Genomic DNA, 16814 nt, shown 5'->3' with positions numbered 1-16814 from the left:
TTGGTAAATTTCTAACACCGGTTTGAATTATGAATAATACTGGATTCTGCTAGTTAGGATCCTTGCGTGAAATGTCGCTCCCGCTGATCGTCTTATGACGTGTACAACCTCCAAAGAAGAGGACATACTATGAACATTCGATGTGTGTGCATCTATGCAGTGCTTAGAGAAGTTTCTCTTGTTTTGGAGTTTGATATGGCTTTATGGGCCAAGCTATGGGAAGCTGAAAATTAAACACGGGTTTCTCTAATTTTGTATATTATATGTGGTACGTCCTCGGTGTGGGTAATGAATTGGAGCCACCAATGATGAGGTCGATCCTTGCCCAGGCATGTGAGGTCGACCCTTGGTGAGGGCATCAAGGTCTTCGGCGATTCGCCGAGGGAAAAAGTACGTAAGAAATGAAAAGAAAACGAAATGAAAAAGAAGGGTAAAAAGAGAGCGAAAAGAATATGTTTTTTAAAATTTCAAAAAAATTTCATGTGAGCATTTGCCATGTTGCATTAGAAGGCCAACGTTGATTGTCTCTAGGAAGCACGGCACTTTTTGAATCGTATTCGACATTCCGACACGTATTTGATATGTTTTGACATGTTCCAACGCACGGTTAACAGGTGTTGAAAAATCTGACTGATCAATTTTGTCAACACGTAAGTTTGGAATTGCACTTTGACATATTTTATTATTTTATTATTTATTTATTTATTTATGAATTTGAATCAAATTAATGATTGAAATAAAAATATACATTTAATATATGTGATATAATATGTTGGAATTCTTTTTTTTTTTTTTTTATAGAAATGACGTGTCATGTGTCGCGTGTCGCGTATCGATGTTAGTGCTTCTTAGAATTGTATCGCAAGATAAATCATTAAAATATTTATAACTAAATTGATCAATTCAAAATATTTAAAATTGAATTGGTATACATGTCAAAGGTTTAACAACTTTTGACTAATCATTCCATATTTCGACACTTGTAATGTTGCTTTTTTCTCCCGTAGAGGTTATGAATTACAAATATAGTAATCTCGTGTCGGCCAATTAATTAAAGAACGGTAATCTTGTGATCAACCCTCCTAGGAAAAAGAGTTTATTGAATCTCGAAACAATAGCATAGCGGCTATGAAGCTTTATAATATCATGCTATGAATGTAGAGTAGCTCATTGCCCATTTCACACCATTTTCTTATCTTTTTCACCCGATAAAAGTCAACGTAAAAAAGTGTTTCAACTACTTCCTCATCAATTACGATTACTTAAATTTATAGCACTATCAAAATTAAATTTTCTTATTTTTTCGCCAAGTTAAAATCTGTCCTACTTTACAATAATTCAGTTCATCACTGAAATAAGATAAAATCGTTATCTTTTGTCTATTTTCCCACTTTCCATATACCCTTTTTACAGAGAAGAGACGATTATGCCCTTCCAAAATCATCCAATGATGCTCCGTCCTGTCACAAAGACAAGAGCCCCTCCTTTTAGCGCATGCTCTCTCTCTCTCTCTCTCTACAATAGAGTTACTTTAGAGACTGATCAAATTTGTCGAGAAGAATGACACCGTGACATCCTAAATTTCAAGTTATGTTTTCAATTGAATGAATCAGGCTTTTCATCAACGCGTCTATTGTTCTGTGCTCTAAGCTGATCACTTACGAGATAACTAGTCATTTTGGTGAAGCCGTTAAGAGATTTTAATGCAATAAATTTGAGAATTCGATTAGAAATCAACCGCTTGACCATGCTAATCTGCTAGGGTTATTACAGCATTATCAAAATCAATTAGAGACTGGAGATATGTCAATTCGATGGAGGTATGTGATTAGTGTGTGGATGATTCCACCTAATTGCAAAATTTCTGTTGAACGGTACTAGACCGATTTTTCCATCATTTATGTACCCTATGTCCGTATTTGAAACTTCAAGATTTTCACGACAATTGAGTCGCCAATGTATCGAAGATGTATAATGTGGCTTGAAAATAATCAACCACGGGTCAATTGTACTAAAAATTTCTAAAAGCTACTCGGTAGGTTAGGCCACGTTAAAATTGCGTTAAATTAAAATTAACTTCGAATTTGAACCCGATTTCAAAAATTGATAATTCTGTCATATCACGATTCATTTTAGGAATGTCGACTCACATTCTGTAGATTTTTTTGCAAACTGAGATTTTTGGCGAAAATTCATTATAGGGCTAGTTTTGATCGGAAAATTCAGAGGACTGTTTTTTATTACGTTTTTGGGATGCAAGTTGGTTCTACTGGCGATGCAAAATGTTAATTTGGTCGAGGACACCATGGTGGAATTTATGGGGATCCATTTAGGTCCAATTGGAGAGAAATTGAACTCAATTTGGGGGAAATGTGACCAAAATTCGTAGGCCATGGTCCCCTAAACCTTTGGACCACTTGGTGAAGCTTCTAAGGGAAGTTTGAAGTCTGCAAAGTGGCTGAGGAAGACAGCCAAGGTTGGTGGGGCCTTGCCAAGGGACAAAGAGATAGAATGGAAGCCAAAGAGGGACCCTTCTTCCTCCCAAGCCTTGCTTTCTCCATTAGAGAGCATTTGGAGAGCTTGGAATTGTAGAGAAAACCGGCAGCCCTCCCCCTACGCCGTCGATAGCTACCCGAAGCCATCGGACCACCATTGCATGCCCATTGCGAGCCCGAAGTAACGTTGGCCTCCTGCTTGTGTTCGCTCGCTCACGATTGCTTGTGCTCATTGTCTCGCAAGCCCAGCTCACCGTTCGAGCCCCTCCACCATCGTTCAGCCACTGTGCATCGTCGTCCAGCTTCGCCTGGTCCACCGCTTTTGCCCGCTGTCTCGCTTGGCTTGTTCCAACTGTCCAAGCCGCGTGTCTAGCCGTCTGCAGCCCAAGATCAGTAGCCAAGGCTCTAGCAAGGGCTGAGAGCTTGTGGCCCGTTTTAAGCCTCTTCCAAACCTTGCTTGGCTTTGTCGCCAGGAGGTTTGTTGCCTGTCTCCGCGTTGCCGTTGCCATGGACTCACCGGATCGCTAAACCAGTGAGTTTACTTGCTAAACTCTGCTTAATGAGTTAATCATGCTTAAGGAATGATTAGTTTAGGCTAATTAAGATTTAGGTAGATAGTTAGAATGGATTAGTGATTTAATTATTTGTTTGTGCATCTTAGGTGGTTGGAATAGCTTAATTAGAGACTAGATAAGTTGTACTATTTAGCTAGATAGGTTCGGAAATTTTCCCAATCTGTTCAGGTGGTTAATTAAGCATTTCCAGTAGTTGGTATTTTTGGTATTTAATTGGCATTATTTAATTAATTTTGGTATTTATTTAATTAATTAATATTTTTTCAAAATTATACCGAGATAGATGGTGACCGGAATTTCGTGCTGATTGCAATGTTGTAGTTAATTCCTAAAATTGAGAGTTAAATTGTGCACATTGAGTGGTGATTGTAGTTTTGAGTATTTAATTCAATATTTAAAAATTTTGGTAATTATTTATAAATTACTGGGTGTTGGGTTTTGACACCGAAAATGGTTTTAATGACTATATCAAATAGTGGGATTTGAAAAGGAATGACATCAATTTTTCTGGTTCAAATTGATCGTGTACTTACACACGACTATTTTACCGTGTGTTTTTAATACGAAGAAAATAGGTCAGGTTCACCATTTTAATTGAGGCATTTGAGTGCAATGCACAGTGTCCTAGGCTGAGATTGAATAGTCGTGTGTTGGTTAAGAGAACCCGTCCCGAGCTGTTGAACTGGACGTGCCCTTATATGGGATGCCCTACCAATGGATGCCGATTGCAGTAGATTCTGGATCGATGCTCCTTCATGGAATGCCGTCGACATAGTGATGTTGTCATGCTCGATGGGGTGAGACAATACCTGGCTATGCCAGTGGACCACCAAACTATGAGTAGGCCATGCCCGTGTGTGACCGTGATTAACAATTGGAACGCATGCTGAGTGAAATTGACGCGCCGGATTATGGGATAAAATTGTGTGGCACGGAATGAGACATGTCATAATGATTTGCTCCTTGTGTTGTTGAGAAGAAAGTGTTGGCATTCTAAGTGTTTGAGCATGAATACTGTTATGTCTATGTTATGAACTGTGTTGACATGCAGGAAGGATCTGAGACGAGATAAGTCTCTGTAATTGTGTGGTTAGGATGCCCATAGGTGTATTACCCTCCTAATCGGGGTTTAGAGCGTGAACTCGCTGCGATTTATAATTCACCTCATAAGTCAAGTTGTTGTTTCCAAAAAAATTACGTCATCGGCCAAATTCAACAAAATCGATAGATACGTACTTTGCATGTGCTCATTTTCCACCGTAAATTTCTTCCATCTTTCGTGGCCCACTTTTGCATCTACTCATTTTCCGGGCGAAGTATGATGGGGTGGGAAAGTCAATTCACCGAAAAAGAGAATTATGCCCTTTTGGAACCAAAATAAAATGACGATTCATCTCGATGCGTGCCAACAGGCAATAGTCGCAGCACGAGACCGAGCAAGTTCTCCGGGCAAAACCGCGCCTTCGCTGTAAAGGAACCCTCCGAGGTGGCCGAGAAGAGCAAAATCCTGGTGATCGGAGACATTGGATACCTGGGAAAATTCATCGTGGAAGCGACTGCTAAGTCCGGTTACCCTCCCTTTGCTCTCGTGAGGGAGTCCGCTCTCTCTGACCTTGCCAAGGCTGGCATCGTCGAAGGTTTCAAGAGCTTAGGCGTCGATATATTTCGGGTGAGTAGTAATTAAAATGAGAAAAATGAGAAAAATGAGAAAAAAGAAAAATCTAGTCTTCTTTTCTCTTCTCTTTTAACTTTCACTTCTCAGGACTCACGATTTTTAGTGTAAATTCATTCTAATATCTTTAATTATTTATTTATTTGTGAATTGGAATTAAATTAATTAATTTCACATTTAATATACATGTCCCAATTTGTCGGAATGACGTGTCGGCATATCATATCGTATCGTGTGTCGGTATCGATGCTACTTAAAATTGTATCGCAAGGTAAATTGTTAAAAAATTTAGAACTAAATTGACCAAATCGAAATATTTAAAATTAAATTGGTATAGATGTCAAAAGTTTAATAACTTTTATTAATCACTCCATATATGGACACTCGTAATGCTGCTTTTTTCTCACATAGAGGTTATGAATTACAAATATAGTAATCTTGTGTTGGCCAATTGGTAATCTTGTGATCAACCCTCCCAAGAAAAAGAATTCATTGAACCTCAAAACAATAGCATAACAGCTATGAAGCTCTATGATATCATGCTACCATATGGATGTAGAGTAGCTCATTGCCCATTTTTATAATCCTTTTTTTTTTCTTTTCATATGATAAAAGTCAACGTAAAAAAGTAGTTTCAACTACTTCCTAATCAATTACGATTACTTAACTTTATAGCACCATCAAAATTAAATTTTCTTGTTTTTTTGCTAAGTTAAAATGAAACGAAATCGTTATCTTCTATCTTTTCCCACTTTCCATGTACCCTTTTTCTAGTAAAGGATTACCTCAATAAGAAAAATTATTTCAATGAAAAGACGATTATGCCCTTCCAAAATCATCCAATGACACTCCGTCCCGTCACGAAGACAGGAACCCCCGCCTTTTAGCTCTCTCTCTCTCTGATCAAGTTCGCCGGAAAACGCCACGCCCGCTGTGAAAAGACCCTCCAAGATGGCAGAGAAGAGCAGAGTCCTGGTGATCGGAGGCACCGGAGAAATTGGAAAGTTCATCGTGAAAGCGAGCGCTAAGTCCGGTCGCCCTACCTTTGCTCTTGTGAGGGAGTCCACTCTCTCCAACCCCGCCAAGGCCGAAATCATCGAAGGTTTCAAGAGCTTAAACGTGAACCTAGTCTATATGAGTAGTTATTCCCGTGCGATTCTGGTCGTTTCCCACATTTGGTGCCGCTTCGAGGAATCGAAGCGTCCCTTGCCATTTGATCATGCTCGGAATTCTGAGAAATGTCTTTAACCAGTAGTATCGAGTCGATTTTCATCTTTATCTTTCACAAGATCGAGTTGATGGAGTCACGTCACAATTCGGCGTTGCTTTTTCTCTTCTCTGATATTTCGGCCTCGTAAGTTGGCGAAACCAGAAACAATCTCCCTCTCATTTTTCACACTGACTGACGAATCTCCTTAGCTTCGCATGCTGAAACGAACGAGTACATTTTTAGACAAATCTTGTAAAAGTTTCCATTTTTAGGCAAATCTTAAGAAATTTTCCATATGTTTCGTACTGTGTAGATGAATTTTTATACAGAAGTACATGTGGCTGATCTGTAATTCAGATGTCATTGCAAATACCTTGTTGTAACCTTTCAAAGGATTGGTAGGTAATGCATGGACAAGAATTCTGTGGATAGCAGCTTGTTTTTTTTTTTTTTTTTTCAAATTTCCCGTAACACTTTTTCTCATCTGGTGAAGGTATTGAAGTCTTATCTGCATCAGATTTCGTATTTCTCCTTTTTCGTAGTCTTCCTACTGGCCAAAATTGGATGGGTTGATGATTGCTCACTTTATTGATTGTTTTTCCATGCTCTTGGTTATTTGATTCTCAGGGAGACATATACGATCAAAAGAGTCTGTTGAGTGCGATCAAGCAAGTTGATGTGGTAATCTCTGCTGTGGGGCGAGCACAGCTAGAAGACCAAGACAGGATTGTTGCAGCCATCAAAGCAGCCGGGAATATCAAGGTTGTGCCGTGTCTAGTAATTTCATTTTGAGTTATTATTGTTTGTTTAGCATTTGATTGACGATATAGGTTGGTGTTAGTTGTTAGCTTAAGTCTTTTCTTCTAGTATTAGTGCATCACGTTCTATATTGTGAGCTCTGCTTTGATGAAATGGGATGGATTCACTTTTTATCTGTAGACTTCACTTCTTTCCTTTTTAAATGGTCATAACTTTGTGTAGAAGTCGTCGGTGAAATTTGAGGCTAACTATTTCAAATTCAAGTACCGGACAATGCTGGCTTCACCATGGTTACGTTTTTTCCTCTAAAGTCAAAAGGTTTTAAGCACTCAATATGGATTACAGTCATGTACCCCGCTCTTTGATCAATAATGAGAAACATGAACTACTTAATCCTTCAAACGGTCTTTTTCGGTAGAATTATTAATGTAGCAAATAAGTTTTCAGAACCCAGCTAGTGGATAGTTTAGTACTTGTTGCTTTGAAGGGGTTGATGGTTAGAACTTACCTGATATTTTACTACTTGTGAAAAGTGTCCAAGCAAGCATCTTTGCATATTTTATACTTGACAGAGTTATCTGGCTATTGCCCTAACAATTAAATCTTCAATTTTCTTTTCTTCTACTTTTCTAATAGCACTTAGGGTACGTATGGTAATATTTCTATTTTCGGGAACAATTTTTGTTTAGAAACGATTTTTCCTATTTCTATTCTGAACATGTTTTTGAGCATTTAAATGCATTTGATAACTACACAATTTTTTTATTCCTGAAATAAAAATGCATTTGGTACGATCCCAAATATTTTTGTGATTTGAAATTTCTTTTAATTTATTAATAATTTTATTACATTTTTCCTTTTTTCCTTTTCTTTTCCTTCCTCTAGTCGATCGCCGACCTTGGCCATGGTTGGCCAACGACCGATGAGGCGACTGCGAGGCTCAACCTCACCTGGCCACCACAAAGTCGGCGTTGCCCACCTAGGCATTGCCAACCTCATGGTGGTTGGGCAAGGTTAAGGGGGCCTCGCTGGCAATCGATGAGCTTGGGGTGACCTCACCAGGGGCTGGCAAGGGTTCGGCGAGGTCGTTGGGCCTCGTTTGGCTAGTGTTTGTTTTTATTGTCGCTATGTTCTAGTCACATATTGAAGAAAAAAGTGAAATTCAGTCTCATATGAGTTTGGTTTTCTTTTTGACAGAACTCATGTAAATTTGTTGGAAGAGGGGAATGCACTCTAGTTTTTTGTTGCTTTCTAATAAAACTGCCTCTTCTGAATCAATTAATTTTCTATTTAGAGATTCTTGCCTTCAGAGTTTGGAACTGATGTGGATCGTGTCCATGCTGTGGAGCCTGCAAAAAATGGATATGCTATCAAAGCCAAGATCCGCCGCCTTGTTGAGGCTAAGGGAATCCCTTATACATATGTGGCTTCTAACTCTTTTGGAAGTTACTACCTTCCGACATTGTCACAGCCCGAGGCTACAGCTCCCCCTAGAGATAAAGTTGTCATCTTAGGGGATGGAAATGCAAAAGGTAAGAAGCAATTCATTGAAATGCGCATTTTAATTAGTTAATATTTTTTTTGTACATTAACAACGAATTAATTATAGTAGTGATCAAAGTGAGAGGCAATTCTCGAAGCTTGATAATTTCAGGGTAACGTCCTTGTCTGGAGATAATGGGACTCTTACATCCATTAGTCTTCAATTTCAGAGACTAATATGTGATATGAATGTGTTGTGGTTTATCTTGGCATAATACCACCTAGCGGGCAGATCACGAAGGTTCTCTTTATGTATTTGTTTGGGAAAAGAACATATGAATGCATTTGTCTGCATGTTGTCTAATGAATCTGTTTGATAAGATAATTCTTCTTCAATGTGAGCCGAAAGTAGCCCTAGGAAGATCGATGGCTCTGTGATTTATTTATTAGCCAAATTGTAAAACTCTCCCTGTCAATATGTAGCGGTGTTTAACAAGGAGGATGACATCGGCACCTATACCATCAAAGCTGTGGATGATCCAAGGACCTTGGACAAAATTTTGTATATCAAACCTCTTGCCAACACCTACTCGATGAATGAGCTCGTGTCTTTGTGGGAGAGAAAGATCGGCAAGACCCTAGAGAGGGTGTATGTTCCAGAGGAACAGGTTCTGAAGAACATTCAAGGTCAGGGATGCATTTTTATTGGATTTAAGTGCCTGAAATCCTCTCCGTTCTCTCTGACATTTAAAGCTTGTCCGATCATATTGCAGAGGCGGCGGTTCCACACAACATGATATTGGCATTATCCCATTCTGTCTTCGTGAAAGGAGACCAAACGAACTTCGAGATTGAGCCATCATTCGGAGTGGAAGCTTCAGAGCTCTACCCCGATGTCAAATACATGACCGTGGATCAGTACCTTGATCAATTTGTTTGATTATCGAAACCGAACATGCTTGTAAATTTCTCACATCACCGTGCGGTAATAAATAATATAGGATGCTGCTTCTCAGGATCCTAGTGTGAAATGTCGCTTCTGTTGATCATCACATGGCATGTACAACCCCCAAGTCTGAGGACACTATAAAGTATGAATGTTCAATGTGGCGCGTCTCTGCGGTGCTTGGAGAAGTTGCTTCTGTTTTGGAGTTTGATATGGGTTCATGGGCTAATCGAAGCTAACACAAAGACACGGGTTTCTCTATTTTTGTATGTCATGTTATCTTTCTCGTCTAAAAGAATAACAAGTTAAAATAGGCGTAAACTGACTGTCAAACTTGTCGTAATTTTGAATCATCGTTAATGTTTTGGGGATTCTAAGAGGCTGCGAGGGAACAAACGGGAAGAAAAAGAAGCATGCGCGATGAATCTGGATAAATCTTGAGCCAAATTCTTATTCCAAAACTTGATATATTGTGGATTATTGTCTAACTAAGTGTGTGTTTGGTTCGGTTTTCCAAAACTCATCATAAGTCAGGAATATCTAATGAAAAAAAGATTAAATAGCTTATTTTGTCAGAAAGTAACAGTCAACAACATCTGTTTTTAACAGGAGAGTTATCATTTTTGAATTTTGTAAAGAACACGCAGCCAATCATAAATCAGAACAATTGATTTGTTTTCTATCTCAATGGAGGTTTGGTCGACACAATAATCAATTTTCTTGATCAAATTTAGACTACTTTTAGCAAGTCAAGTTGTTATTTAAAAAAAATTCACGTCACGTACTCATTCTCCACCGTAAATTTCTTCTCTTTCGTAGACCACTTTTTGTGTACTCATTTTCCGGGCGACGGGTGATGGGGGTGGGAAAGTCAATTCACCGAAAAGACAATTATACTCTTTTGGAACCAAAATAAAAGGACGATTCATCTCAATGCGTGCCAACAGCCAACAACAGTTGCAGCACGAGACAAGGAAAGTTTGCCGGGAAGAATCGCACCTCCGCCGTAAAAGAACCCTCTGAGATGGCTGAGAAGAGCAAAGTGCTGGTGATAAGAGGCATTGGATACATCAGAAAGTTCATCATGGAGGTGAGTGTTACATCTAGTCACCCTACCTTTGCTCTTGTGAGGGAGTCCTGTGACATCCCGAAATTCCAATTCTATTTTCAATTGAATAAGTTTGGCTTTTCATCGACGCACCCATAGTTCTATTCTCTGAGCTGATTACTCACGAGATAACTAGTCTATCTGGTGAAGCGCTTAAGGATTTTGACGCAATAAACTTGAGAATTCGACCAGAAATCAACTACTCGACCATGCTAATCTGCAAGGGTCAATACGACACTGTCAAAATCAATCAGAGACCGGAGATAGGTCGATTCGATAGAGGTATGTAATTAGTGTGTAGGCGATTCCACCGGATTGCAAAATTTCTGTCAACAGCACTAGACCAATTTTTCTATCATTTATGTATCTATGCCCATATTTGAAACCTTGAGATTTTCACGATAACCGAGAGTCATCAATGTGTCGAAGATGCACAATGTGACTCGAAAATAATCAATCACAGGTCAATTGCACTAAAAAATTTTAAGAGCTACTCGATAGGCTAGATCACGTTAAAATTGTGTCTGGTTTAAATTAGTGGTGAATTTAAATCCAATTTAAGAAATTGAAAGTTCTGTCATTCACAATTCATTTTAGGAACATTGACTCATCCTTTGAAGATTTTTCTGCAAACTCGAGATTTTGGCGAAAAATCAAAGTAAGGCTATTTTGGACCAAGAAAATTAGAGGGCCTTTTTCGTCGCATTTTTGACCGTTAAGTTGGTTCAATTGATGAGGAAAAATCATGAGATGGACGATGGCACATTGGCTGAATTTTTGGACTCCAATTTGAGCTCAATTGGATGGGAATCGAATGAAATTTGGAGGGAATTGTCCAAATTCGTAGCCAAGGGGGTGCAGCAACATTTGAACCATTTAGAGAAGCTTCTAGGGGAAGTTTGAGTAAGGAAAAATGGCTGAGGATAGGGCTGATCAAGTGGGGACCAAGCAATGAGCATTTTGTTGGATATTTGAGGCCATTGGGTCCCCTTCTTGCTACAGCTATCTTCATCTCCCTCCTTGAGCCCACTTTATCCATTGTTGAGAGTTTTAGAGCTTGAGAAAAACTAGAGAAACCGGCAAGCCCTCCCCCTAGCTTGTCGATCGCCGCCAAAGCCCCCCTTGCCACCCGTTTGCTTGTCGCGAGCTTGCACGCCGCCTGTGAGTTGTCCGTCTGCCCAGCTCACGTCCCACTCGTCCGCCATCCCCTGTGTGTCCTGGCCATTGTTGAGACCTCCTGGTTGCCATCCAGTCGTTGTTCGTTGCTGTCTAGCCAGCCGGAATCACCACCTAGAGTCACTGTAGCCACCGCCTCCCATCTCGTGCCGTTTTAGCCCCTTCGATCCAGCCCAGTAGCCCCGAGCAGTGGCTGAAGCTTAGCCCCTAGCTAAGAGCTTGTGGCCCGTTTTAAGGCCCGTCCGGACCTCCATTGGTGTCGTCGCAGGCTCTAGTATCGCTCACCTCTGTGTCATCGACGTCGTGGACTCACCGGCCCGCTAAACCGGTGTGTTTACTTGTTAAACTCTGCTTATGGAGTTAATGACGCTTAGTGGATAATTAGTTTAAGCAAATTAAGGATTAGGTGGTTAGTTAGTTTAGATTAGTGATTTAATTGTTCAATTATACATGTTAGGTGGTTAGAATATACTAATTAGAGACTAGATAGATTGTACTATTTATCTAGTTAGGTTCAAAAATTTTCTAGGCCCGTTCGGGTGGTTAGATTAGTATTTTCGGCCTAAGTTGGTATTTATGGTATTTCAATTGCTTTAATTAATTTTTTTTTCCAATTTATTTAATTATTTAATATTTTTTGAAATTACACTTTGGGATAGCCGGTGACTGGAATTTTGTGCTAATTGCAATGGCATGCTTAGTTTATGCAATTGAGTGTTAATTTATGCAAATTGAGTGGTGATTGGAAATTTGATTATTTATTCAAAAATTGTGAAATTTCGATATTTAATTATAAAATTTCGAGTGTCGGATTTTGACACCGAAAATAATTTTAAATACTATACCAAATAATGAGATTTTAAAAAGAAGGGTATAAGTTTTTTTGGTTCAAATTGACCGTGTAACCACGCACGTTTATTTTACCGTGTGTTTTTAATACGAAGAAAATATGCTAAGTACATTATTTTAATTAGGACATTTGAATGCAAAGCACGATGTCTTGGCTAGGATTAGATGGGTGCATGAATTATATGAGAACCCATCACGAACCTTTGGGACCGGGCGATGTTCCTTCGGGAATGCCCCAGGTCAACGGATGTTGGTCGCAGTGGAGGCTAGACCAATGCTCCTATGTGGAATTCCGTCTAGATGTAGACGTTGCCATGGTCGATGGTGCGAGACGACGCCTGGCTATGCCGAAAGACCACTAACTGTTGAGTCGGTTGTGGCAATTGGGTTGTAATCAATTGAGACACATGATTGATTGATTTGACACGCCTGATTATAGGACAAAATTGTGTGGCACGGTATGGGACGTGTCATAACGATTTGGCTTTATAATCGGGACCCTTGTGTTTATTGAGATGAAAGTGGTGGCGTTCCAATTGATTGAGTTTGATTACTACATATGATTGTGTATTTGAACTGTGCTAATTTGCAGGGAGAATCTGAGACAAGGTGAGTCTCTATGGTTGTGTGATTGTGTGGCTAGGCATATTTCATTTATAGTTAGAGTTTAGGGGTTGAACTTGTTGAGACATTTTCTCATCTCATTGTGGGCTCAATTCTTTTTAGGTCCTTAGATGGCGGCCCCACCGGTACGCTATGGGTAGCCTCGGAAGGTTACCGAGTTGGTTACTGACTACCCTGTTCCCAGAGGCCACGGGGTCTAGGTCTATGAGCTCGTAGTGACCACCGTCTAGGTTGATGAGGGCCTACCTCAAAGGGTACCTCATCGATTTAGGGCATGGTTTTGCCGCGGGCTCAATGGATACAGAGTTGGTCCCCTCCAGGGATTTGAGGTCCCCACTGTGGTAGTCGACGCCGCTTTTGGTGAGGGTACAACCGACCCTCTTGATGGTGCTGTGGTGGACTCGACGCTCTCGGAGCTTGTGGAGTCTGAAGGATCGGTAAACGCATCCGACTAGTGGACTGTAGGATAGTTTCCTTTTTGAGGGATGATCTTTTTGGTAGACAGACTAGTTTTGTATATAACTTAGTTTGTGTATAAAAGTGTGTTTTGGTTGTGAATTTGTTATTTTGCTTTTCCATCTCATGCTATTTGCTATCAGGGGTTTGTTTTATTCGCTTCCGTATGTACAATAAAATAAATGGGTTGGCGACGCGTCCTGGGACGTTGCAATTTCATTGACCAACGAGAGATGTGTGTGCGCTCGAAGCTCCGGGGTGTGACATCCCCGCCCGGAGTGGTACCAGAGCTGGTCGATAGTTGGAGTGATAAGGTGCGAGGGTTCATGGGATAGTTCGTAGGAACGGCTTTTATTTTATGCTGATGCATATGAGTGATAGTTGTTTAGTAGCTTGTTTGGTGTGATCGCTCAGCTTCTAATTCTGTGTAGAATTGGAAATCAGGTTTCTGTAAAGAACTTGCATAATGAGTGATTAGGAGCAGATGACTCCTAGGAAGAGGACCATGGGACCAATAACTCGGGGTAGGATGCCGACAAGAGTCGGTACTCGAGTTGGTTGTGGTTAAGCGTTGGCTCAGGCCAGCACTAGTACCTAGCAGTGTATCAACTGCAGGGTAATTCGAGTACCTAGTAGAGGGCCACTAGAGCTAGAGTAGTCCCTGAAGTTGAGGTTCCGGTGTAGAACGCCCTCCTGAGAGCCTTCACTAGCAAGTATCTTTCTAATAGTGCCCGAGAGTAGAAGATGGAGGAATCCCAACACCTCCGTCAAGGCATGCTAACAGTGGATCAGTATGAAGCTAAGTTTGCGGAGCTATCGTAATACGCTCCTAGACTGGTGAAGGATCCGGAAGATAGAGCTTAGAGGTTCAGAAACAGCCTCTGACTAGAGCTGAAGAATCCGCTGGTGCCATTCGACCTGAAGGATTACAATGAGCTATACGGTCGAGCCTAGCTAATAGAAAGGAATCTAAACGAATAAGCCGCTACATCTGGGTCGCGGTTTAGTTCAAATAGAGATGGAAATAGGTTTGAGAAGAGACCTATGACAGGAGGAAGATACCCTGTCCCACCTAACAGGAAAGGTGGAGTAGGTAAGTTATCGCCGAGTCAGATGGACATGTGTTGCTTCTATTGAAGGCGACATGGATCGGCCCCGTGCCATTCTAGGCCGGGTGCTTGTTATGGGTGTGGCCAGCAAGGCCACAAAGTTAGAGATTGTCTCAGAAGACAGATGGGACCATAATAGTTGCTGTCGTCGCCACCGATAGGTTAGAATAGAGGGTTCGCGCCATAGATTGCATAATAGGGTGGATAGAATAGGCCTCCAGCACAGGGAAGGCTATACGCCATCACCAGAGGACAAGCAGAGGACTCTCCTGATGTGATCACAGGTACGGTCTCATTGAACAACAACGCTACTTATGCTTTATTTGACCCTGGTGCAACTTGTGACATCCCAGATTTCCAACCCTATTTTCTACTGAATTAATCGAGCATTTCATTGACGTGCCTATAGGACTGTTCTCAAAGCTGATCACTCTCGAGATAACTTGACTGTCTGGGGAAGCTATTAAGGACTTTAAAGCAAATAAACTTGAGAATTCGACTAGGAATCGGCTTTTCGACCGTGCTTATCTTTAGAGGTCATTACGGCACAGTTAAAAATCGATTTGAGATCAGAGGTAGGTCTGTTCGACTGAGATGTGTGGCTGATCATGGGTGACTCCACTAAATTGGAAAATTCTCGTCAACCAGTACTAATATGATTTTATTGTCGTTTTGGTACTACGTGTCGTAATTGAATCCTCGAGATTTTCACAACAATTGAGAGTTGCCATTGAGTTGAGTGGGTTCATAATGGCTCAAAGAAAATCGACCAGGGGTCATTTGCCCTAAAAAGTTATGAAAACTACTTAGTAGTCTAGGTCATGCTAAAAACGCGCCGAATGAAAATTAACTACCAATTCAAGTCCAATTTCAGAAATTGAAGATTCTGTCATATCACAATAAATTCTAAGATTCACGACTCAGTCTCAGAAGATTTTTCTGACAACCAATGTTTTTTGGGAAAAAGTTAATTTATGACTGTTTTGTGCGTAAAAGGTGGGGATTAATTTTTGTTGCAAAAATGGGAAGCAAGATGGATATGTGGGTGAGGAAAATTCTAAGAGGATCAATGAGGCATCAATTGAATTTACTATGGCCAATTGAGATTAAATTAAGTAAGTTGAGGAATCCAATTAAAGCCAAATGATGTCAAATTCGTGTGCCCCATTCCCCCTAGCATTTTTGGACCATTTGACAAGTTGTGGGGGAGTGCCTTGGTGGCCAATTGACAGCCATGGAGGGCTAGCTTGGTGGACAAGCTTGTAGGGGACAAGGGTGTGGAAAATATTGGCCAAGGGACCTTCCATCTCTCCTTTATCCTCTCTCTCTCTCACTCACTCCACTGTCCATCTCTCTCTCCTCTCCCTCTTGCTTCGTGCAACACCCCCAACCAGCAAGGAAGACGCTAGCAGAAGCCAGCGGAAGGAGCAGCCACGTCGTCCAGCGATTGCATGCTAAGCCGCCAGTAGCCGCGCCACCATTGGTTGCCGCTCCGCCTCCACCCGTGCCAAGCCACGCACACCGTCCACCTTACTCACCTCCCCTCACCGTCCAGCCACTGTGCTGTGACCTGAGGAACTTAACCGGAGCCGCCCTTCGCCGCCAAGACCAACAACTCAGCTAGTGGGTTTCCAGCAAGGTTCTAAGGCCACTTTGAGGTGTTTACGGGCCCCAAACCCGAGGCCCGCTTTGGAGTTAAACGTCCATTGGGACGTTCCCGATGTTTCAATCCGAACGGATTGTTAAACGGGTGAGTTTAGCTCAATAATCATTGTTTAATTGCTAATGATGCTTAGTGGTTGATTAGTGTTAATTAAGCATGATTAGGTGGTTAGATTAGTTTAGAATAATTTAATTAGTGACTTAATGATGCATGTTAGGTGTTTGATTCGTGTAATTAGCAAGTAGAGATGTACTTGTATTTATTGAATGTATCTCAGGATTTTTTCCCGATCTGTTCTGGCGTCCAATTAGGCATTACGAGTATAAATTGGATTTTTAGTATTTATTTATTAATTTTCGAAATTAATTATTTAATTATTTAATTTTCGAAAATTAGGCAGGGATAGTCAACGATCATAATTTTATGCTAATTGTCGTGGCGTAGTCTGTTTATTTAATTGAGCTTTATTTTGTGCTGAAATGAATTATTTGTGAATTCATGATGTATTTCCTAAATCGAATAATGTTGGTTATTAACTGAAAATTAACCAGGCATCGGTTGATAATGCCAAAAATGTTTTAGTAGATTTCAGAAAATGTGGAAGTTATGGAAATGAAAATATTATATTTTTGCCTAAGGCCAACCGTGTGCCAACGTACGATATTTTATCGGGTATGATAAAAGATGAGA

General features: G+C 40.5%; 1 protein-coding gene across 1 annotated transcript; it reads left to right on the top strand.

Annotated features, from left to right (window-relative positions):
- The first annotated feature begins 5546 nt into the window (after nucleotides 1–5546).
- LOC104425538 (phenylcoumaran benzylic ether reductase Pyrc5) lies at nucleotides 5547–9335 on the top strand. Its single transcript, XM_039307747.1, has 5 exons — nucleotides 5547–5880; nucleotides 6584–6714; nucleotides 8006–8243; nucleotides 8677–8880; nucleotides 8967–9335. Exons 1-5 carry the CDS (start codon nucleotides 5694–5696, stop codon nucleotides 9131–9133), a joined length of 927 nt encoding a protein of 308 aa, XP_039163681.1. The 5' UTR covers nucleotides 5547–5693; the 3' UTR covers nucleotides 9134–9335.
- The last annotated feature ends 7479 nt before the right edge of the window (nucleotides 9336–16814 follow it).

Source organism: Eucalyptus grandis, chromosome 2, assembly GCF_016545825.1.
Source record: "Eucalyptus grandis isolate ANBG69807.140 chromosome 2, ASM1654582v1, whole genome shotgun sequence".
Classification (NCBI taxonomy): Eukaryota; Viridiplantae; Streptophyta; class Magnoliopsida; order Myrtales; family Myrtaceae; genus Eucalyptus; species Eucalyptus grandis.
Note: the sequence above shows the minus strand (reverse complement) of the source record. Positions and strands in the feature narration are given on the sequence as shown.

Coding starts and splice junctions, on each gene's coding strand:
- LOC104425538 (XM_039307747.1), top strand. CDS start 5,694: ATGGCAGAGAAGAGCAGAGTCCTGGTGATCGGAGGCACCGGAGAAATT. Junction 8,244..8,676: donor AGGGGATGGAAATGCAAAAG/GTAAGAAGCAAT, acceptor GTCAATATGTAG/CGGTGTTTAACAAGGAGGAT. Junction 8,881..8,966: donor GGTTCTGAAGAACATTCAAG/GTCAGGGATGCA, acceptor ATCATATTGCAG/AGGCGGCGGTTCCACACAAC.